The 23,805-nt window shown below is 40.3% G+C and overlaps 1 protein-coding gene across 1 annotated transcript in view; it reads left to right on the forward strand.

Annotated features, from left to right (window-relative positions):
• The window catches only part of SNX29 (sorting nexin 29), a 477,394-nt gene that overhangs the window by 267,941 nt on the left and 185,648 nt on the right, over nucleotides 1–23,805 (forward strand). The window contains 1 exon segment of the mRNA XM_043494140.1: nucleotides 4,687–4,768. Coding sequence (XP_043350075.1) covers nucleotides 4,687–4,768 — 82 coding nt within the window.

Below are 23,805 nucleotides of genomic sequence, written 5' to 3' on the forward strand. Positions count from 1 at the left end.
CAAGCGGTGTCCCAAGTTTGTGAAACACTGATCTAGCTGATCCTTTTTGAAAGAAGGAGAGTGAAGGAAAATTAATTTATGTATCTTAAAGAATTTGGAATTAAAATGATAGTGTTATTTAATGGCTCCTAATGCTCTTATGATTGAAATTTTACTGTTTTCTGAAAATGCAAAACAATTTAAAAATACTTTTTATCTCCACATATTATTTTCAAAATAATACTGATGTGATAAAAGATCTTCAAGTAATCAAACTTAAATATAAGAAAATAAGAATGACCATAGTGGGTCAAACCAATGGTCCATCTAGCCCAGTATCCTGTCTTCCAAGAGTGGCCAATGCCAGATGTTTCAGAGGAAGTGAACAGAACAGGAAAATAATCAAATGGTCTATCACCTGTTTGTCCAGTCCCAGCATGTGGCAATCAAAGGCTTAGAGGTTTTAGATTCATAGATACTAAGATCAAAAGGGACCATTATGATCATCTAGTCCGACCTCCTGCACAACGCAGGCCACAGAATCTCACCCACCCACTCCTGCGAAAAACCTTTCACCTATGTCTAAGCTATTGCAGTCCTCAAATCGTGGTTTAAAGACTTCAAGGAGCAGAGAATCCTCCCTCAAGTGACCCGTGCCCCATGCTACAGAGGAAGGCGAAAAACCTTCAGGGCCTCTTCCAATCTTCCCTGGAGGAAAATTCCTTCCCAACCCCAAATATGGCGATCAGCTAAACCCTGAGCATATGGGCAAGATTCACCAGCCAGATACTACAGAAATTTCTTTCCTGGGTAACTCAGATCACACCCCATCTAACATCCCATCACAGGCCATTAGGCCTATTTACCATGAATATTTAAAGATCAATTAATTACCAAAATCATGTTATCCCATCATACCATCTCCTCCATAAACTTATAGAATTTAATCTTAAAGCCGGATAGATCTTTTGCCCCCACTGCTTCCTTGGAAGGCTATTCCAAAACTTCACTCCTCTGATGGTTAGAAACCTTTGTCTAATTTCAAGTCTAAACTTCCCAATGACCAGTTTATATCCATTTGTTCTTGTGGTATTGAGCTTAAATAATTCCTCTCCCTCTCCGGTATTTATCCCACCGATTATATTTACAGAGAGGAATCATATCTCCCCTCAGCCTTCTTTTAGTTAGGCTAAACAAGCCAAGCTCCTTGAGTCTCCTTTCATAAGACAAGTTTTCCATTCCTCGGATCATCCTAGTACCCTTTTCTGTACCTGTTCCAGTTTGAATTCATCCTTTTTAAACATGGGAGACCAGAACTACACACACTATTCCAGGTGAGGTCTCACCAGTGCCTTGTATAACTGTACTAACACCTCCTTATCTCTACTGGAAATACCTCTCCTGATGCATCCCAAAACCGCATTAGCTTTTTACACGGCCATATCACACTGGCAGCTCATAGTCATCCTATGATCAACCAATACTCCTAGGTCCTTCTCCTCCTCCGTTACTTCTAATTGATGCGTCCACTGCTTATAACTAAAATTCTTGTTATTAATCCCTAAATGCATAATCTTACATTTCTCACTATTAAATTTCATCCTATTACTATTACTCCAGTTTACAAGGTCATCCAGATACTCCTGTATGATATCCCGGTCCTTCTCTAAATTGGCAATACCAGCTTTGTATCATCCGCACACTTTATTAGCACACTCCTACTTTTTGTGCCAAGGTCAGTAATAAAAAGATTAAATAAGATTGATCCCAAAATTGATCCTTGAGGAACTCCACTAGTAACCTCCCTCCAGCCTGACAGGTTCACCTTTCAGTAGGACCCGTTGTAGTCTCCCCTTTAACCAATTCCTTATCCAAACTTTCAATTTTCATATTGATCCCCATCTTTTCCAATTTAACTAATAATTACCCATGTGGCACGGTATCAAACACCTGACTGAAATCTAGGTAAATTAGATCCACTGTGTTTCCTTTGTCTAAAAAATCTGTTACTTTCTCAAAGAAGGAGATCAGGTTGGTTTGGCACAATCTACCTTTTGTAAAACCATGTTGTATTTTGTCCCATTTACCATTGACTTCAATGTCCTTAACTACTTTCTCCTTCAGAATTTTTTCTAAGATCTTGCATACTACAGATGTCAAAGTAACAGGCCTGTAGTTACCCGGATCACTTTTTTCCCCTTTCTTAAAAATAGGAACTATGTTAGCAATTCTCCAATCATACGGTACAACCCATGAGTTTACGGATTCATTAAAAATTCTTGCTAATGGACTTGCAATTTCAGGTGCCAATTCCTTTAATATTCTTGGATAAAGATTATCTGGGCCCCCCGATTTAGTCCCATTATGCTGTCTGAGTTTCACTTCTACCTCAGATATGGTAATATCTACCTCCATATCCTCATTCCCATTTGTCATGCTACCATTATCCCTAAAATCCTCTTTAGCCTTATTAAAGACTGAGGCAAACTATTTGTTTAGATATTGGGCCATGCCTAGATTATCCTTGACCTCCACTCCATCCTCAGTGTTTAGCGGCCCCACTTCTTCTTTCTTTGTTTTTTTCTTATTTATATGGCTATAGAACCTTTTACTATTGGTTTTAATTCCCTTTGCAAGGTCCAACTCTACTTGACTTTAGCCTCTCTCACTTTATCCCTACATATTCTGACCACAATAAGGTAGCTTTCCTTGCTGATCCCTCCCATCTTCCACTCCCTGTATGCTTTCTGCTTTTTCTTAAACGTCTCTCTGAGATGCTTGCTCATCCAGCTTGGTCTACAACTCCTTCCTATGAATTTTTTCCCCTTTCTTGGGATGCAGGCTTCCAATAGCTTCTGCAGCTTTGATTTAAAGTAATCCCAGGCCTCCTCTACCTTTAGATCCATAAGTTCTTCAGTTCAATCCACTTCCCTAACTAATTTCCTTAATTTTTGAAAGTCAGCCCTTTTGAAATCAAAAACCCTAGTTGCAGATTTATTTTTGTTAATCCTTCCGTTCATTTTGAACTGAATTAGCTCATGATCACTTGAACCAAGCTTATCCCCTACAACCATTTCTTCTATGAGGTCCTCACTACTCACCAAAACCAAATCTAAAATGGCATCCCCTCTAGTCGGTTCAGCAACTACTTGATGAAGGAATCCATCAGCTATCGCATCTAGGAAAATCTGAGCCCTATTATTATTACTAGCACTGGTCCTCCAGTCTATATCTGGGAAGTTAAAGTCTTCCATGATTACGCAGTTTCCATTAGTATTTACTTTATTAAACACATTAAAAAGGGCTCTATCCATATCCAAATTAGATCCCGGTGGTCTATAGCACACCCCAAGCACTATCGTAGGGGCGGCTCTACTAGTTTTCTTCCTCAGTATAATTTTTGCCCAGACGGACTCTGTCTTATCCATTGCATCGCTTCTTATTTCTTTACATTCTACCTCATCGTTGATATACAGTGCTTCTCCACCTTTACCTTTATTTCTGTCTTTCCTAGACAGCACATACCCTTCAATACCTGTAGTCCAGTCATGACTACTATTCCACCATGTTTATGTTACCTATAATATCTGGTTTCACTTCCTGCACCAGTAGCTCTAGTTCCTCCATTTTGTTACCTAGGTTCCTCACATTGGTGTACAAACATCTTAATTTTTGCTGTTTGGCCTCGCTCACATTCTGTACCCTATTAGGCGCGGTCATTCTACAGCCAGTATAACCTATTAGACTGGTATCCACACTGCCCTTCCTCCTTATATACATTCTCCTACCCACGGCTGTATCCTTTCTTACTTCATTTTCTTCCCTCTCAATGCTAAATCTGGCGTGGCGATTACCTGGACATCTCCCAACCATCTCCCTCAAATTCCTAGTTTAAAGCTCTTTTAATCAGTTGTGCCAGCCTCGATCCTAGAAGTCTATTTCCTTCCCTACTCAGATGAAGTCCATCCCGAGAGAACTGTCCTCTGTCCATGAATGCCTAACCATCTTGGCTAATAGCCATTAATGGGCCTATCCTCTATGAACTCACCTAGTTCTTTTTTTAACCTAGTTATACTTTTAGCCTTCACAACCTCCCCTGGCAACGAATTCCACAGGTTGGCTGTGCATTGTGTGAAGAAGTACTTCCTTTTGTTTGTTGTAAATCTGTTGCCTATTAATTTCATCGGGTGTTATGTGAAGGGGTAAATAACACTTCCTTATTCACTTTCTTCATATCATTCATGATTTTACAGGCTTCTGTCATGTCTCCTCTCAGTTGTCTTTTCGTAGTTGAACGGTCCCAGTCTTTTTAATCTTTAATCATATGGAAGCTGTTCCATACCCCAATCATTTTTGTTGCCCTTCTGTGTACCTTTTATAATTCTACTATATCTTTTTTTCAGATGGGATGACCAAAACTGTACACAGTATTCAACATGTGGGCATACCATGGATTTATGTAGTGACATTATGATTTTACTGTCTTATTATCTATCCCTTTCCTAATGGTTCCTAACTTACTGTTACTTTTAGGTATAATAAGTTCAAAATATTCAGGCAAAATTGTGATGTTTCAAGTGTTCTGAAAATTTTGGTTCTGTTGCTTACTGTGGACATTTTGCAAACATTGGAGGTAGACACTTTGTAGGTTTATTTTTATATATAAAGATGATTCCCTATTTTAAACTTGTCTCTTCTTTTGCTCAGATCAAATCGTGCCCTTATAAATGTTTGGATTCCCTCAGTCTTTCTACGAGGAAAAGCTGCTAATGCATTCCATGTTTATCAGGTAAGTAATGTGACTTTAAGAAATCATATTTGCAAGGGGATTCCATAAGTGAAACAACTGAATGACAAACTTCTAAAATATTCTTGGTATCTAAAGGTGAATCGCAAACTAAGGGACTAATCTTTGAACACTTATGCACAAGGATAATACCTTTACTTGCATGAGAAGCTCACTGGAACAATTTAGGTGAACAGAGTTACTCTTGTGTGTATTTTCACAGTAGGACCCTAGTAACTTAGTAAAATGGTGGTATAGTGATTGTAGGCAAACAAGACAACCATTCAGTGTTCACGAGCAACTCTTTCTCACACATGTACACAAATATGCAAATTTAACTATTGGAAGGATTAGTAGCCAGAAAACCTGGGCTATTTTCTACCTTTGTAAATTTACCATAAGTTCTTTACTTTTACCTTTACAGACACCAGTGGGAAACAGAAATGACTTCTGTTTAGTGGCTTTTTGCAAAAACAATGTTTCTGGCACTGTAGAAGCCTTTATACTTCTGTCTACTTTTGTCTAGCTCAGGCACGAAAATGTGTTAGCAATGGAGTCAAGGTACTAGCCTCAGGCAAAAAAGTATTGGCAATTAAACCATATTTTCATATGTTCAAATATTTGTTTAACTTCTGCAGTTAGGTTCTACCCACTCTGGCCTTTTTTTCTGTTTATTTTAAAACTTGTTTAGTGAAATTTTCAATTAAAAGGGTCCAAGCTTTCTCTGAAGAGTAAAGAGAAAGCATAAGTTCACTTGAATTAAAACAAAAAGACGCCATACCACATGGAAATTTCTGAATTAAAATGAGATATGTTTGCCATCTATGTAAATTTAGTTCAAATGGTGTTCACAATTGCTGTGTCTTGTGGATTCTTCTAATTTTAGTGGAACAGCATAGGTATTACTATTATGGTGATGTTTTGCTTGGTTTAAACCTATTCTTTATTAAAGTGGAATTCTTGTCTCATATTACTCCTTCCCCACTCTTTCCAAGGTTTAGGTGTCTTAAGATGCTTTCCTCTATAAGGAATTTAGTGTTGTCACTCTTATTTTCTATTTGGAGCAAATATGTACTCCTATGGAAAGAGTTCCAGATGATCTCAAGTCCATTGTCAAAAGTAACATAGATACTTAGGAGTCTGTCTCATTGAAAGTCAATGGGATATGTCTACACTATGAAATTAGGTTGCATTTATAAAAGTCTTTTTTAGAAATTGTTTTTATATAGTTGATTGTGTGTGTCCCCACACAAAATGCTCTAAGTGCATTAAGTGCATTAACTTGGCAGAGTGCTTCCACAGTACCGAGGCCAGTGTCGACTTTTGGAGCATTGCACTGTGGGTAGCTATCCCACAATTCCCGTAGTCTCCGCCGCCCCTTGGAATTCTGGGTTGAGATCCCAATGTCTAATGGGGCAAAAACATTGTTGTGGGTGGTTCTTGGTACATGTCATCAGGCCCTCCCTCCCTCCGTGAAATCAACGGCAGACAATCATTTCGCGCCTTTTTTTTCTGAGTTACCTGTGCAGATGCCATACCATGGCAAGCATGGAGCCCGCTCAGCTCAGTGTCATCGTATGTCTCCTGTGTGCTGGCAGATGCGGTACTGCATTGCTACACAGCAGCAGCTCATTGCCTTGTGGCAGCAGACGGTGTAATAGGCCTGATAACCATCATCATCATGTCCGAGGTGCTCTTGGCCGCCTCAGTAAGATTGGTCGAGTGCCTGGGCAGACGTGGGCGCAGGGACTAAAATAGGAGTGACCAGGTCATTCTCTTTAATCCTGCCGGCAGTCCTATTGCACTGTCTTCTGCTGAGCAGCCAGGAGATGAGGATGGCTAGCAGTCCTACTGCACCATCTGCTGCCAGCCAAAGATGTAAAAGATAGATGGAGTGGATCAAAACAAGAAAGGACCAGATTTGTTTTGTATTCATTTGCTCCCCGCTTCCTCCCTCCCTCCGTGAAATCAACGGCCGACAATTGTTTTGGTGAGGTCTGTCCGGGGCACCTTGAAAAGTTTAATGGAGATTCAGTCCTGCCTGGAATACTGGGGGAGGGATAGCTCAGGGGGTTGAGCATTGGCCTGCTAAACTTAGGGTTTTGAGTTTAATCCTTGAGGGGGCCATTCTGTGCCATAGTTGTTTTTGTTTCTCCTTGATGTACAGCCACCCCCTTTGTTGATTTTAATTCCCTGTAAGCCAACCCTGTAAGCCATGTCATCAGTCGCCCCTTCCTCCATCAGAGCAACGGCAGACAATCGTTCTGCGTCTTTTTTCTGTGAAGACGCCATACCATGGCAAGCATGGAGCCTGCTCAGATCACTTTGGCAATTATGAGCACCTTAAACACCACGCGCATTATCTAGCAGTATATGCAGCACCAGAACCTGGCAAAGTGAAACTGGGTGAGTAGGCAACGTCAATGCGGTAACGAGAGTGATGAGGACATGGACACAGACTTCTCTCAAAGCCTGGGCCCTGGCAATGTGGGCATCATAGTGCTAATGGGGCAGGTTCATGCCATGGAATGCTGATTCTGGACCCGTGTCAAGGTTCCTTCCCCACTCTGAACTCTAGGGTAGAGATGTGGGGACCTGCCTGAAAACCTCCTAAGCTTACTTTTACCAGCTTAGGTTAAAACTTCCCCAAGGTACAAACTGTTTTACCTTTTGCCCTTGGACTTCCACTGCTACCCCACCAAACGTTTCACCGGGTGTACTGGGAAAGAGTTGTTTGGAAACGTCTTTCCCCCCAAAATCCTCACCAAAACCTTGCACCCCCCTTCCTGGAGAAGGCTTGATTAAAAATCCTCACCAATTTGCATAGGTGAGCACAGACCCAAACCCTTGGATCTTAAGAACAATGAAAAAAGCATTCAATTTCTTACAAGAAGAATTTTAATGTAAGAAAAGGTAAAAAGAATCACCTCTGTAAAATCATGATGATAAATACCTTACAGGGTAATTGGATTCAAAACATAGAGAATCCCTCTAGGCAAAACCTTAAGTTACAAAAAGACACAAAGACAGGAATATCCATTCTATTCAGCACAGCTTATTTCCTCAGCCATTTAAAGTAATCATATTCTAACGCATGTCTAGCTAGATTACTTACTAAGTTCTAAGACTCCATTCCTGTTCTGTCCCCAGCAAAAGCATCACACAGACAGACACAGACCCTTTGTTTCCCCTCCTCCCCCAGCTTTGAAAGTATCTTGTCTCCTCATTGGTCATTGTGGTCAGGTGCCAGCAAGGTTATCCTAGCTTCTTAACCCTTTACAGGTGCAAGGATTTTTCCTCTGGCCAGGAAGGATTTTAAAGGTGTTTACCCTTCCCTTTATATTTATGACAGCCCGGAAAACAAGCACAGTCTGGTGGGACCGAATACTGTTGCAGATTCCCAGTGGCTGTGAAACTTTTGCATGCATAAGGGAACTTTTTTTGTGACTTGCTTTCCCCTGCCCTGAAGCACAAGGATACCAAGATGAGAGCAGCCCTCACAGTTCACAAGCGAGTGGCAATAGCCCTCTGGAAGCTTGCAATGCCAGACTGCTACCGGTCAGTCGGGAATCAATTTGGAGTGGGCAAATCTACTGTGGGGGCTGCTGTGATCCAAGTAGCCAATGCAATCACTGAGCTGCTGCTATCAAGTGGAGTGACTCTGGGAGATGTGCAGGTCATAGTGGATGGCTTTGCTGCAATGGGATTCCCTAACTGTGGTGGGGCCATAGATGGAACCCATATCCCTATCTTGGCACCAGAGCACCAAGCCGGCGAGTACATAAACCGCAAGGGGTACTTCTCAATGGTGCTGCAAGCACTGGTGGATCACAAGGGACGTTTCACCAACATTAAGGTGGGATGGCCGGTAAAGGTACATGACGCTCGCATCTTCAGGAACTCTGGTCTGTTTCAAAAGCTGCAGGAAGGGACTTTCTTCCCAGACCAGAAAATAACCACTGGGGATGTTGAAATGCGTATAGTTATCCTTGGGGACCCAGCCTACCCCTTAATGCCATGGCTCATGAAGCCATACACAGGCAGCCTGGACAGTAGTCAGGAGCTGTTCAACTAAAGGCTGAGCAAGTGCAGAATGGTGGTAGAATGTGTATTTGGAGTTTAAAAGTGCTCTGGTGCAGTTTACTGACTCGGTTAGACCTCAGCAAAACCAATATTCCCATTCCCATCTCATTGTCATTACACAAAGTAAAACTATTTCCCCATGGTATTTTCCCCCCCCCCCCACTGTTCCTCAGATATTCTTGTTAACTGCTGGAATTAGCCTACCTTGCTTGTCACCATGAAAGGTTTTCCTCCTTTCCCCCGCCTCCTGCTGGTGATGGCTTATCTTAAGTGATCACTCTCCTTACAGTGTGTATGATAAACCCATTGTTTCATGTTCTCTGTGTGTGTATATAAATCTCTCCTCTGTTTTTTCCACCAAATGCATCCGATGAAGTGAGCTGTAGCTCACGAAAGCTTATGCTCTAATAAATTTGTTAGTCTCTAAGGTACCACAAGTACTCCTTTTCTTTTTGCAATATTCCCATTGTTATTACTGCTTGCTGTGCGCTCCACAATATCTTTGAGAGTAAGGGGGAGACATTTATGGTGGGGTGGGAGGTTGAGGCATATCGCCTGGCCGCTGGTTACGCGCAGCCAGACACCAGGGCGGTTAGAAGAGCACAGGAGGGCATGGTGTGCATCAGAGAAGCTTTGAAAACCAATTTAATGACTGGCCAGGCTACGGTGTGAAAGTTCTGTTTGTTTCTCCTTGATGAAAACCCCTGCCCCTTGGTTCACTCTAGTTCCCTGTAAGCTAACCACCCTCCTCTCCCCCCTTCGATCAGCACTTGCGGAGGCAATAAAGTCATTGTTTCTTCACATTCACGCATTCTTTATTCATTCATCACAGAAATATTGGCTATTCTTCAACAAAAAAATTTCAAAAACAGACTAAGGAGAGACTGCTGAATTGGAATAAATTTGTAAACTGGATACAATTAACTTAGGCTTGAATAGAGACTGGGAGTGGATGGGTCATTACACAAAGTAAAACTATTTCCCCATGTTATTTCTCCCCCCCCCACTCTACCCCCCACTGTTCCTCAGACGTTCTTGTTAACTGCTGGAAATGGCCCACTTTGATTATCACCATAAAAAGTTTTCCTCCTTCCCCTCGCCCCTCGTGCTGGTAATAGCTCATCTTAAGTGATCACTCTCCTTACAGTGTGTATGATAAAACCCATTGTTTCATGTTCTCTGTGAGTGTATATAAATCTCCCCACTGTATTTTCCACCGAATGCATCCAATGAAGTGAGCTGTAGCTCACAAAAGCTTATGCTCAAATAAATTTGTTAGTCTCTAAGGTGCCACAAGTACTCCTTTTCTTTTTACAAATAGGGGGATAACTGCCAAGGTAGCACGGGCGGGGTGATGGAGGAGGGAAGCACTGGGTGCGGTAGTGGAGGACGAAAGGACAAGGCCACACAGCACTTTAAAACTTATTGAATGCCAGCCTTCTGTTGCTTGGGCAATCCTTTGGGGTGGAGTGGCTGGGTGGCCGGAGGCCCCCCCCACCGCGTTCTTGGGTGTCTGGGTGAGAAGGCTGTGGAACTTGGAGAGGAGGGTGGTTGGTTACACAGGGGCTGTAGTGGCGGTCTGTGCTCCTGCCTTTCCTGCAGCTCAGCTATACCCTGGAGCATATTAGTTTTATCCTCCAGCAGCCTCAGCATTGAATCCTGCCTCCTCTCATCATGTTGCCGCCATCTGTCAGCTTCAGCCCTCTCTTCAGCCCGCCACCTCTCCTCCCGGTCATTTTGTGCTTTCCTGCACTCTGACATTGTCTGCCTCCGCGCGTTCGTCTGAGCTCAGAGAACATTTCATCACGAGTGCGTTTTTTTCGCCTTCTAATCTTCACTAATCTCTGGGAAGGAGAAGATCCTGTGATCCTTGAAACACATGCAGCTGGTGGAGGAAAAAAAGGGACAGTGGTATTTAAAAAGACACCTTTTATAGAATAATGAGTACACTCTTTCACAGTAAACCTTGCTGTTAACATTACATACATAGCACATGTGCTTTGGTTACAAGGTCACATTTTGCCTCCCCCCACCGCGTGGCTAACTCCTCCCCCCTCCCCCCTCCCCATGGCTAACAGCGGGGAACATTTCTGTTCAGCCACAAGCAAACAACCCAGCAGGAACGGGCACCTCTGAATGTCCCCTTAAGAAAAGCACCCTATTTCAACCAGGTGACAATGAATGATATCACTCTCCTGAGGATAACACAGAGAGATAAAGAACGGATGTTGTTTGAACGCCAGCAAACATACATTGCAATGCTTTGTTCTGCCATGATTCCCAATATGTGCTACTGGCCTGGCATGGTAAAGTGTCCCTCCATGGTGGATGAAATAAGGCTGCCCTCCCCAGAAATCTTTTGCAAAAGGCTTTGGGAGTACATCCAGAGAGCTTTATGGAGATGTCCCTGGAGGATTTCCGCTCCATCCCCAGACATGTTAACAGACTTTTCCTGTAGCTGTACTGGTCGCAAATGCCAGGGCAAATTAATCATTAAACACGCTTGCTTTTAAACCATGTATACTATTTAAAAAGGTACACTCACCAGGACTCGCTTGGCAGGTCCGGGAGGCAGCTTTGGGTGGTTTCAGGGGGTACTGGCTCCAGGTCCAGGGTGAGAAACTGTTCCTGGCTGTCAGGAAAACCGGTTTCTCCACTTGCTTGGTGTGAGCTATCTACATCCTCATCATCGTCATCTTCCTCGTCCCCAAAACCTGCTTCCATTTTGCCTCCCTCTCCATTGACAGAGTGAAAGCACATGGTTGGAGTAGTGGTGGCTGAACCCCCTAAAATGGTATGCAGCTCATCATAGAAGCGGCATGTTTGGGGCTCTAAACTGGAGCGACCGTTTGCCTCTCTGGTTTTCTGGTAGGCTTGCCTCAGCTCTTTAAATTTCACATGGCACTACTTCGGGTCCCTGTTATGGCCTCTGACTTCATGCCCTGGGAGATTTTGATAAATGTTTGGGCATTTCGAAAACTGGAACGGAGTTCTGATAGCACGGATTCGTCTCCCCATACAGCAATCAGATTCCGTGCCTCCCGTTTGGTCCATGCTGGAGCTCTTTGGCAATTCTGGGACTCCATCATGGTCACCTCTGCTGATGAGCTCTACACTCATCTGCACCTTGCCATGCTGGCCAAACAGGAAATGAGATTCAAAAATTCGTGGGCCTTTTCCTGTCTACCTGGCCAGTGCATCTGAGTTGAGAGTGCTGTTCAGAGCGGTCAAAATGGAGCACTCGGGGATAGCTTCCAGAGGCCAACCATCAAATTGCATCCACACTACCCCAAATTCGACCTGTCAAGGCCGATTTCAGCGCTGATCTCCTTGTCGGAGGTGGAATAAAGAAATCTACCTTAACAGAGTTGTTTTATTCTTGACATGTTTTTCTTTTCTGAAGCCACTTAGCAATTTTCTGTCTCTGGAAGCTAAAGACTAAATGAGACAGACTCAGAAAATATGTGATTATCTGTGAGATGCATTCTGCAGTATTCCTTACCATATAAAAACCCTTGAATGTCCTCCCCAGTGGTCTGATTTTTTTGAGTTGAGCATCATTGAGCATGAGTACTAACATTGCAGTCCAGATTGATGATAAGCACTTAATACCAAATTGTTTTTAAAGAGTTAAGCACATTTCCCTCTCTTTTAGCTTTGGCATTATGATTACTGATGTCCAGAAATGTCATATAACAATTAGCATTTCTGTATAACATGATTTTTGCCTTTCTCTAACAGTGTTTATGATCTCTTCATGAAGACATTACTTCAAACTTTATTCTCTTCTCTGTCCCACTGTGTATAATTAATTTCAACATTTGAACTAGCTACAGTTTTTCTTATTTTATAGTTATTCAGTAAAGCCCCAGAAATCTTTGCATCTTTCCTCTTTGTATCTGAAGACTGCTTCTGACAGCATCAGGTTTGTTGCCTTTCGTGAATAGATATCCATACAACAGAAGAGATCTTTTTCATTGCCAGAAATCTTGCATTCAGTAGTCAAGATCTTGGAGAAGAGAAAACACAGACCCAAGTAAATCATTTTTAGAAGATTACTGCAGCTGAATTATATTAATATTTTCTGTAGTGTGATTCAGTAGAAATATTCTAATTAATAACTACTGTAACTGCTAAGACTTTCTTTACTCTTGTCTTTTTGAATGGCAGGTGCCTATAGCCTGTGTTTTGTATTTTACTAACCTCTTTCTCTTCACCTGGCTTAATAAGAAACAAAGTTACTGTGACATAGCAGGGTGCAATCCAGACCAGTGAGGGTCTGTGTCTCCCCTGCCCAGGAAACTGGGGGGGGGCAAGTAATGCCTTACTCTTATAGCACTCAACCTGGACTGCTCACAAACAACTTTGCAGCATGCAGGTTACTCCCCGGGGCAGGGTGGTAACTGCAGCCTTCAAGTCACACCCTGGCTCTCACCAGCCTGGGTTATACTGCAGGGTGACCCCGACATACTCCCAATCCCAGACTTTGCCCCAGAAATATACGTCTTGAACTGTCCAGCCCTTTCTTGGACAGTTCAAATATATTAAGTCCATTATTCCTTCAAGGGAATAATATACAACAACTTTGCACCTTAAATGGAGTAACCCAGATACTTCAATTTAAACACACTGGATTGGATAAAACAATCAAACAGGTTTATTTACAACAACGAGAGAGATTTTAAATGAGAATAAACATAGGCAATACAGTCAGAAATAGTTAAAAGAAAAATAAAGATAAACCGCTTTCTAATGCTAAACTTGACAGGCTAAACTTCACAGACTAAACTTAATTCAAGGTAAAGCTCTTACCCACATGCTTCCAACATGTGGAAGTTGAGGTATATATTTAAAATGAGGCAGTTGGAACTTGTGAACAAAAAGCAGATTAACCTAAACTGTAGGTTCTTTGCTATTTTTACTTTATTTCTTTGTTTTCTGTTATAAAAACCCAGCAAAACTAGTTATTTTTCTGGTTGCTTGCTGCTTGGGGAAGGGAGGAAATTGTAGCTGTAAGCAGCCTCTGCCTTTGGATGGATAAGATGCTGTGAAATATAAAGAAATGAGAGGAAACATATTTTTGTGTAGCATCCAAAGCTCCCAAGTCGCAATAGCAATGCCATTACAACATAGTAGGAAAATTATATTTACAAAAAATGCTGCCAGTTCTGATGTTCAGAGTTGCCAGAACTGAATAGACAGAACAGCTGTGATAAGAAATAAAAGAAAAAAATAGCACAAGGGTATTTTTTAGAGGAATGTGGGGGGAAATTGAGTATTTGAGAAAAACAATTTAAAAAATAGTTTTTTTACTAAATATGTAAGCTGCTTTTTTTAATTGCTTATATTGTGCTTTGGAAAGGATAAGATTCTTCATTACTACTTTTGGAGTCTGAATCATTGCAATCTCCCTGGTTAGATGGAAAGAAAGATTTCCTAGAATATGTTTTAAATAATTAACTGATAGAGCTTTTTCCTCAACACTGGGGAGCTATTCATTGGGTGCACAGTGCTATATTTAGTAAAGTTCTACTATGGCTTGGACAGTTTTGACTTGATGGTGATCCTGTTCACCTCTGGTTCCTTCTGAGACGACATGCCCTGCTGCAGCTTTTCACTTGTAAAGTAGCTAACGCTAGCTGTGGAATTACTTAGCTGTTTGGCTCATTCTTTTGGCTTCTTAATTACAACCAGCAAGCCAGTACTGAATTGTGTTGGTTTTTTTTTCTCGCTCTCTTTCCTCCACTCCCAGATTCATGCAGTAGTAAAGATTCTGCATGTCAGCTGCTGCTGTTTTTCACCTGTGCAACCTGTGATGTTGTATGATCGAATATGACTATTTTAGGGCTGCCAATCATAGTTAGCTCAAGCGATTAACTAAAAAAAAATTAACTTGATTAAAAAATTAATCACAATTGCCGTTTTAATCACACTATTAAACAATAATAGAATACCAATTCTATTATTGTTTAATAGTGCGATTAAATCTTTGATTAATTGTGATTAATTTTTTAATCTCGCTATTAATCATGATTAATTTTTAATCGATTGACAGCCCTAATATTTTTACCTCTAATGTTTACCACACAACTGTGAAAATTTAAAATAAATAAAAATCGAAAAAACCTTAAAAATGAACATCAATATTATCTGTCAACATTATAAAAATATAAAATTAGAATTCTGCCAGCCTATTTATAATTGCCTTATAAATACACATAAATATATACAGCTAGTGGCTGTGCCTGTAATGTAAGTGATATTGTTAATTTGTAGCAATAATATATTACTTATACAGGCCCAGATCTTGACTGCAATCAGATCTGCAGGGGTAGATTCTTATGCCTATGCAAAGATCCACCAAAGTCACTGGGGCTCTGTGCAGGCACATGGCTATGCATGCAGATCCAAATGTAGGAAAGGGGCATATCTTCTTCTAAATGGAGTATCACTGTATAATATTTATGTTTTACGCAGATTACTGTGTAATTGCACTTGAGCCGTTAAAAAGTGATTATAATCTAATCCCTTTGTTTTATGATAGTTACAATTTGTATTCTAATTCTATATGTTACTTTCAATGTGTATGTAGTGAATAACTGTAGTAATCCTCATGTGTCTCAATGGTCAGATGTTAATCTGTAATTAAATAATATTTATGATGAGAAACTGAAGTCACATGAATTGCATAAAACAATTTTTAATAATTAGTTTAAATGTACATTTCAAGACAACAGGAAGGTTTAAATATACACAAGACAGTAATACTCCTGTTTTTTCTTTAAGTGTATACAGAGGTTACCTATGTTATGATCAAAATGTGGCAGCGTTTATTGAAATAGTAAGAAAAACTGAGCACTTAACTACACAAGTTTAATATTGAACTCACTGAAGTAGCCCATTTTTACTTACATGTTAAGTCTGTTATTATAAAAGAGTTTCACATGTGATTGCAGATTTATTCCTTTGGTTCTTTGTTGGGTTTAAATATACTATTAGCCTTGAGGTTCACATCAAACATAGTCAACTTTCACATTGCAATAATCTTTCTTTTACAATGCTTTTATAACCTGTCTCTGATCATTTTAATAAGTAGAAAGAATGTGATTTGTATTAAGATTTATGATAAAAATTCATGGTACTTTAGAGCACTACTTTTATTGGCTGAATATTGCTGAATACAATTTTTATCTCAATGTAGAGCATCTTCAGGTAAGGGTCAAATACTTTGTGGCAATGTCCTATACATTGTGTGCCTTGTTACATGAATTGTATTTTATAAATGCCAATTCTTCCAGTGCCATTTTCTTTACTGTAGAAATACATTTTTTGAATCATCTTTAAAAAAAATTCCTTCTAATTCTAAAACTATTTTAAAGTGAAAAGAAAAGGAGTACTTGTGGCACCTTAGAGACTAACAAATTTATTTGAGCATAAGCTTTCATGAGCTACAGCTCACTTCATTGGATGCAGAGTAGCAGCCATGTTAGTCTGTATTCGCGAAAAGAAAAGGAGTACTTGTGGCACCTTAGAGACTAACAAATTTATTTGAGCATAAGCTTTCGTGAGCTACAGCTCACTTCATCAGATGCATCCGATGACAATATCACAGACAACGACATCCATAAATTGGGATAATAAGAAGAGAATATGATAAAATTAGGAACTGGGTATATAAAATAAAATAATGTCTTTAATAAAATGGCTAATATAGCATAAACTATAATCACTTTAAAATAGGTTTCAGAGTAGCAGCCGTGTTAGTCTTTATTCGCGAAAAGGAGTACTTGTGGCACCTTAGAGACTAACAAATTTATTTGAGCATAAGCTTTCGTGAGCTGTAGCTCATGAAAGCTTATGATGGAGAGTTCTTTGCTGCTACTCTGAAACCAGACAGAACAAAGCAGATTACTGACTAAGTAAAGCAAAACACGCAAGCTAAACTCTATTGGATGCATCCGATGAAGTGAGCTGTAGCTCATGAAAGCTTATGCTCAAATAAATTTGTTAGTCTTTAAGGTGCCACAAGTACTCCTTTTCTTTTCGCGAATACAGACTAACACAGCTGCTACTCTGAAACCTATTTTAAAGTGATTATAGTTTATGCTATATTAGCCATTTCTTTAAAGACATTATTTTATTTTATATACTCAGTTCCTAATTTTACCATATTCTCTTATTATCCCAATTTATGCAATGTCGTTGGCTGTGATATTGTCATTCAAACATCTATACGAGAGACGTGACATTTCACAAAATGGAAAGAAAAGAAATATGTATGTAAGTGGCTAGTGATAGAGATATTGGTATTAAAGAGAGAGTGAGAGAAGGAGGTGTCACTTCATGATCCCAAAAAACATATTTGTAAAGGATTATAAAAGGATTATACTGCACTCCCTTTTCCTTATTTCTTTCAATCCCAGTTAGTATGAAATAAAATTGTCTTAGGGAGAAGCTATGGCCCTGATGACATTAATCAAATTCTTTTTCATATGGCTTGCCAAAAGAAAGAGAGTAGGTTTTATCAGTCAACTGGAATACAACATTGGGAAGACCTTAGATTAGCATACAGCTTTGGTTTTCAACCATGTGGCCAATAAACCCCTGGGGGGTTGCAGACTATGTCTAAGATTTCCAAAGGAGTCTGCACCTCCATTTGAAAATGTTTAGGGGTCCGCAAATGAAAAAAGGTTGAAAACCACTGGGATACAGAAGTTAAGGTTAAGACGTAATCCAAAAGAGTTATTGAATGTTTTAGAAGGACTCTTTAGAATCTGGAATGAAAAATTTATTTTAGCTATATATCTATATGACAGCCATCTCCAGCATTGACATCTTATAATAGACATTGCGCTGTTAGGGAAATAATAGATTTGGAGTTTGCTATTGGTGTGCCTTGTTAATGAGCTTTTACAACTAAAACTTATCCTTGGTGTTGATCTTCCCCCTGCCCCAAGTAGATAATTACACCATATACAATGTGTTCATATCTGTGTGTGTGTGTGTGTGTGTGTGTGTATTACATATTTTGAGGTTGGTATGGGTAGTTACTTATTTTGAATGGAAAAGTAACCACTCTAGCAAAATTTTATGCAATTTAACTAGCCACTTTTTTATAGCTTTAAATATCGAATAAGGTATTTATGGCATATAATTCATTACTTCCTTTTGGAGTTTATACTTGGATTTCTAGAGAAGGGGGTCACAGTCCACCTTTTTTTCTTGTTTCAAATGTTAAAACACCATGGGAAAGATAGACAGCGTGGATGGGTGGGGTAAAGGCTTATATTGGACCAACTTCCTTTGGAGAAAGACAAGCTTTCGAGCTACAGAGAGCTCTTCAGTTGTGGAAAAGGTACTCAGTGTCACAGCTAAATACAAGATGGAACAGATTGTTTAGCATAAGGAGTTAATGTGTTGTAAGAGACCATTCAACATGAAGTGGGCAGTTAACACATCTGCAGTCAAAGGAGAGTTAGAGGGTTATAGATTGCTGTAATCAGCCATAAATTCAGTGTGTTTATTAAGTCTGATTTTTAATGTCTAACACATTTATGAATTTAAGCTCCAAGGCAAGTTTCTTTTTTGAACTACAGTTTATATAGAAAACACATAGCACCTTATTCCAAAGAATGTTTTAGTGATGTGGAAGTACAACATCCCCAAGTGTATACTAATACTTTTTAGTATCTGTACTAAGTCTTTGAAAATTATTAAATTAATACATATTGAAGTATCAGTATTTTACAGCATAATTACCTTGCACTATCAAGTATAATAATATTCACAACTAGATTTTAATTAACAATTATTTTACTACCAAAGAGCCAAAAGAAATTAAAGTATTGATAATGTATTCTACCAAAATACTGAAGAAGTTATAATTTATGTACATACATTTAATTGCTATTAAAATTCAATTAAAATTCAAATGTTAATTTTCCTTAGATTAAATCCAGGAAAAAAGAATATTGTATATTATGTGTTCTCTATGACAAACATATTGTGCAAATGATAAAGATTTTTATTTATTACAAGCAGTGCAGTATTAAGGTTTTAAATGGAAAGGGCAGGTCAGAAGAAGAAACTTGCTCCATCTAGCTGATATCCCATGCATTTTCAGATGTGCTTTTTCTGTTTCTCAACCGTTACTCTCTGAGATGTCCTCAGGGCTTTTCACATTAAAGACTGAATGAAGCCAAGCCAGGTTCTTGCTGGCAAAAATAACTTCGCTTTATCACAGCTGAAATGTGTGCCCTAAGCTATTTTGTGTGCATTCCTTGGTAAGTAAATTACCTTCCATTTCTTCTATTTATTTATTTATTTATTTATTTATTTATCTTGAGTTTTTGCCAGTTATGCCAGTAACAAAATAATTAGAGAAGGCCTGACAGTTCTTAGAAAAATATCTGGAAATAGCAAGATTCTAGACAGAGTTTTCCTACTTTTTTGTTAATTATTTTCTGGCTCTTTAGTGTATATTATTTTCAAGTTATAAATGATGAAAATAATTATTTCTATGACCCATGCCATTGCTAAAAAGTAAAACTTTTTGGTGTAAAAGAGCCATGCACAGATCCTTGGGGCTTTTGTGAATTTTGATAGTTTTAGCTTTCAAACTTTTTTTAAATGTTTTTGTGTTTGCTTAGGAGTTGTCCAGAGCATTATTCACTTCAGAAAGATGAGCCCATTAAATAGTAGGAAGCTTGCTTCGTCTCTGCAGTAAGATATTTCTAAAGATGATTTAGATGCAATGCATTTGCAGTAACACATTAAATGAGATGGAAAACTTCTATTAAGTATTGAATGCTATACTTTTGTCGATGAGAGCATTTACATTTCTTCTTTAAACATCACTGTCTTATATTTCTATGCAGAAAGTATAGTGAGAAGCCTGGTAAATACAGGCATTACGCTAACATAGAATAGGCTATGTCTACCACTACCATTTTTGTTGGTAAAACTTTTGTCAGTCAGGGCTGTGAAAAAAACACCCCCCTGTCTGACATAAGTTTCACCGACAAAAGTGCCAGTGTGGACAGTGCTATGTCAGGAGGAGATGCTCTCCCGTTAACAAAGCTATTAATGCTTTCCCACTGACAAAGCTACAGTCGCTAGTTGGGGGTGGTTTAAGTATGTCGACGGGAGAGCTCTCTCCTGTCAGCATAGAATGGCTACATGGCAGACCTTACAGTGGAGCAGCTGCAGCGGTACAGTTTTGCCTCTGTAAAGTCTGTAGTGTAGACATAGCCTAAGGGTATATCTACACTGCGAAGTTATTGACAAAACTTTTGTCTTTCACGGGTACTTAAAAAAGCCCCACTGTGAAAGACAAAAGTTTTGCCGACGCAAGTGGCAGTGTGAATGTGGCTTTGTCTGCAGGAGCGCTCTCCTTCCAACAAAGCTAATGCCACTCTTGGGGCAGAAGTGCCGACAAAGTACCGACAGAGCGTTTACACACGCTGACTTTTAGCAACAATGCTGTGTCGACACACCCTTGTTGCTAAAAGCTGTGTGGTGTAGACAAGCCCTAAGTAAACTTCTAAAAGAAATTGTAAGATTGCTTCAGAGTACCTATTGTATGCAGTGGCCCTGTAGCCACATTAGTCCCAGGATATCAGACAGGCAAGGTGGGTGAGGTAATATTTTTTATTAGACAGGTTCCTTTTGGTGAGAGAGGCAAGCTTTTGAGCTCTCACAGAGCTCTTCGTCAGGTCTGAGAAATGTAGTCCTGGTGTCCCAGCTAAATATACGGTGGAACAGAGAGTTTAGCATAAGTAGTTAACACATATTTCGAAGGACCATTCAAGGTGAAGTGGCCCATTAACACCTCCCCATTCATAGGGAGGAAAGGGAAAAAAAAGCTTGGTGGTTAGTCAGTTATAGATTGTTGTGATAAGCTATATATCCAGTCTCTCTCTTCAGTTCATAATTTTGAATGTCTAGCAGAGTTATGAATTTAAGCTCCCAGACTTGTCTTTTGAAAATATTGTGCAGGTTTCCTTTGAGGGTGAAGGTCGATAGATAAGATATGGAGTGATTGCTTGTGAAAAGTGTTCACCTATAGGCAATATGGTGTTTCTGTATTTTATCTGTGAGAGTTCATTTGAGAGCATAGTGATTATCTGGTTTCACCCACATAGTTGTTATCAGGGATCTTTGTGGCAGTGGAGATATGTCCACAGGTTTTGCATCAGTTGTTGTCGTAGAGTCTAGAGCTGCTTTGGGTTGGTGTATCCTGGTCTGTGGGGAGCTTGCTTCTGATGATGAGCTTGGAAAGATTGGGGGGTTGCTTGATGGCCAGAAGAGGCGGGTTCAGGAAAGATTTCTTTCAGGCTGTGGTCCCTATGAAGTATAGGTTGTAATTGTTTGATGATACACCATATGTGTTCTATTGTGGGGTGATAGGTGACAACTAGGGGTGTGTAGTCAGTGGAGATTTTATTTCTATATTAAAGTAGGTTCAATTTTGGGTATTTGTGTGGTCCGTTCCATCATGCAATTTATTCTAGATCTAGATCTACTTTAAATACATGTCAATCTATATATGTCTAGAAACATAAATACAAATGTAATCCGTTTATCACTTAAGCTGAGCGATGGGGAGTTCTTTGCCGTGAAGTTGGGAAATTATTATAATCATATTTGTTATGGACATGGCCTTTTGATGAGAGACTTCAAAAAGTAATTAATCAGGCATATGTGCAATACTGTTTTGGAGGAAGTAGTGCTATACCTGCTAGATCTGTAGCTTCTGAAAATGTGAAGAAACTTAATCATTATGACAATACTTGATTTGGGAAATTCTGAAATTTCAGCACATTGAATTTAAGTAAAGCATATACGGGGTAAACTCATGTATTGTTCACCCTGTATAACACTGATAGAAAGATGTGCATTATGGGGTGCAACATCACAGAATGTTCCTATAAACCCACTCTGCATACCAGTAATGGAATATAACTGAAAACAGCTTCTTAATAAGTTTTCTAGCTTTCCTTTAAATTAAATTGGCTAAAAGCTGGCCATTTTAGGGCTGGTCTACACTACACAGGTCAAAATAAGGCAGCTTACGTTGACCTAATTATGTCAGTTTCTACTCTATAGCCTTCCTCCCACCTATGTAAGTGCCATACTATGCTGATATAGTAACTCCACATCCATGAGAGGCATAAGGCGTATGTTAGTGTAGTTAGGGCAACACGCTATCTGTGTAGACACTGCATCCCTTAGATCAGCTTTCTTGTCAATTTCATAGCAGGAGTCGTGAAATTGACAAGAAAGCCCCCACTCCCCTACAGAGTTGGGTGGCTGGACCCTGCTCCCGGTTGGCAGCTGGATTGAGAAGCCCAGGGGGCTTCAGACCCTGCTCCCAGCTGGGATCCAAAGTCCGGGCTCCTGGTGAGGACGTGCAAGGAGGGTAGTGTGGACATGCACCAATGCAGTAACTACTGTGGTGGCTGTAATATAGGTCAGCTTAGGTTTGTAGAGTAGACATATCCTTAGCGTTGCTAACATATACAGCAGAACAGGTGAACAGAAAATTCCTTGAGAGCTAATTTAAGGTAATTAAAACAGTAGCTGGATATTTTAAATTGTTAGGACCTAAATTCCCTCTAAGCTGCGCGGCTTCCTATTAAGCCCTGCACAGGGGCTCAGTGCTGCGGCAGGGAGAGATGCCTTTCCCCGCCGGCCCCAGCATGGATCTGCTGCAGCAGAGAGAGTCACCCCTCAGCGCTAGCCCCAGCGTGGACCTGCCCCGGACTTGCCGCACTGGGGGAGAGGAGCCCCTCCCTTGGCCTGGCCTGACCCAGGTCCGCCGGAGCTGCTGGGGAGAGGACCCCAGCCCAGGCCCGCCAGACCTGCCGCGGACGGGGAGTGATGTCTCTCCCCCAGCCCTGAGCTGCTGTGGTGAGAGAGGGCTGGGGGGAGTCTTTTCTCCCCACCGCAGGCCTGGGGCATTATGCACCCCAAACCTCTCATCCCCAGAGCCCACCCTCCCCAACCCTCTGCCCCAGCCCTGAGCCCCCTCCCTTACCCTGAACCTCTCATCCCCAGCCCCACCCCAGAGCCCTCGTACTCCCACACCCCAATCCTATGTCCCAGCCCTGAGCCTCCTCCCACACACCGAACCCCTCAATCCCACCCCCACCACATGAATTTTATGTGCACCAGTATGAAGATGATGTGTCACATCACCTCCATATTGGTGCACATAACAAAATTCATTCTGCACATGGATGTAAAAAATTAGGTATGATTAAGACATACCCTACAAAAGAATAAATTACTGTTATCTTGTATATACCTCACATTCAAACTCTGGCAATAGTATTAACTTGATAATTGAGTTTACATTTTGAAATGCATGCATAATTCAGCAAGTAAGCAGAATACACATGATTGCAAAGCCTAAATTCTTATCCTTGGCCTACAGAAGGCAGTGACCTTTTCTTTTTATGTTTCACATAGAGTAAATATACAGTTTGGACATAGCAGCAGTGGATCACAGTATGGAGATTTGGGAAAAAGGTCTAAAATTTACACACTTCTTACTTGCAGAATAAATTTGCCTGTGCCCAAATAGCATAGTGTTCATTCCTTCAGCATTCTCAACATTTGAGAAATGGTTTTTAAAAGCTGGACTGTTAATACTGTTTTTCACTAACATGGACTCTGATAATTATTACATAGAAAATTTGCTTCAAGTGTTACCAGAAGGCGGTGCTCAGAATATCAGGATTAATGTGTATTAATCATGCCTGTGTACATATATGAGAATAAAAATCATGGCAACTGGCAGTCCTATTCCAAAGGCCTCCCAGGCACTCCAAACCAACATCTGTCTCCCAGAAGACTTTGTTTCAGAGTAGCAGCCGTGTTAGTCTGTATTCGCAAAAAGAAAAGGAGTACTTGTGGCACCTTAGAGACTAACAAATTTATTAAAGCATAATGCA

The sequence above is a fragment of the Dermochelys coriacea genome, chromosome 10 (assembly GCF_009764565.3).
Source record: "Dermochelys coriacea isolate rDerCor1 chromosome 10, rDerCor1.pri.v4, whole genome shotgun sequence".
NCBI lineage: Eukaryota > Metazoa > Chordata > Testudines > Dermochelyidae > Dermochelys > Dermochelys coriacea.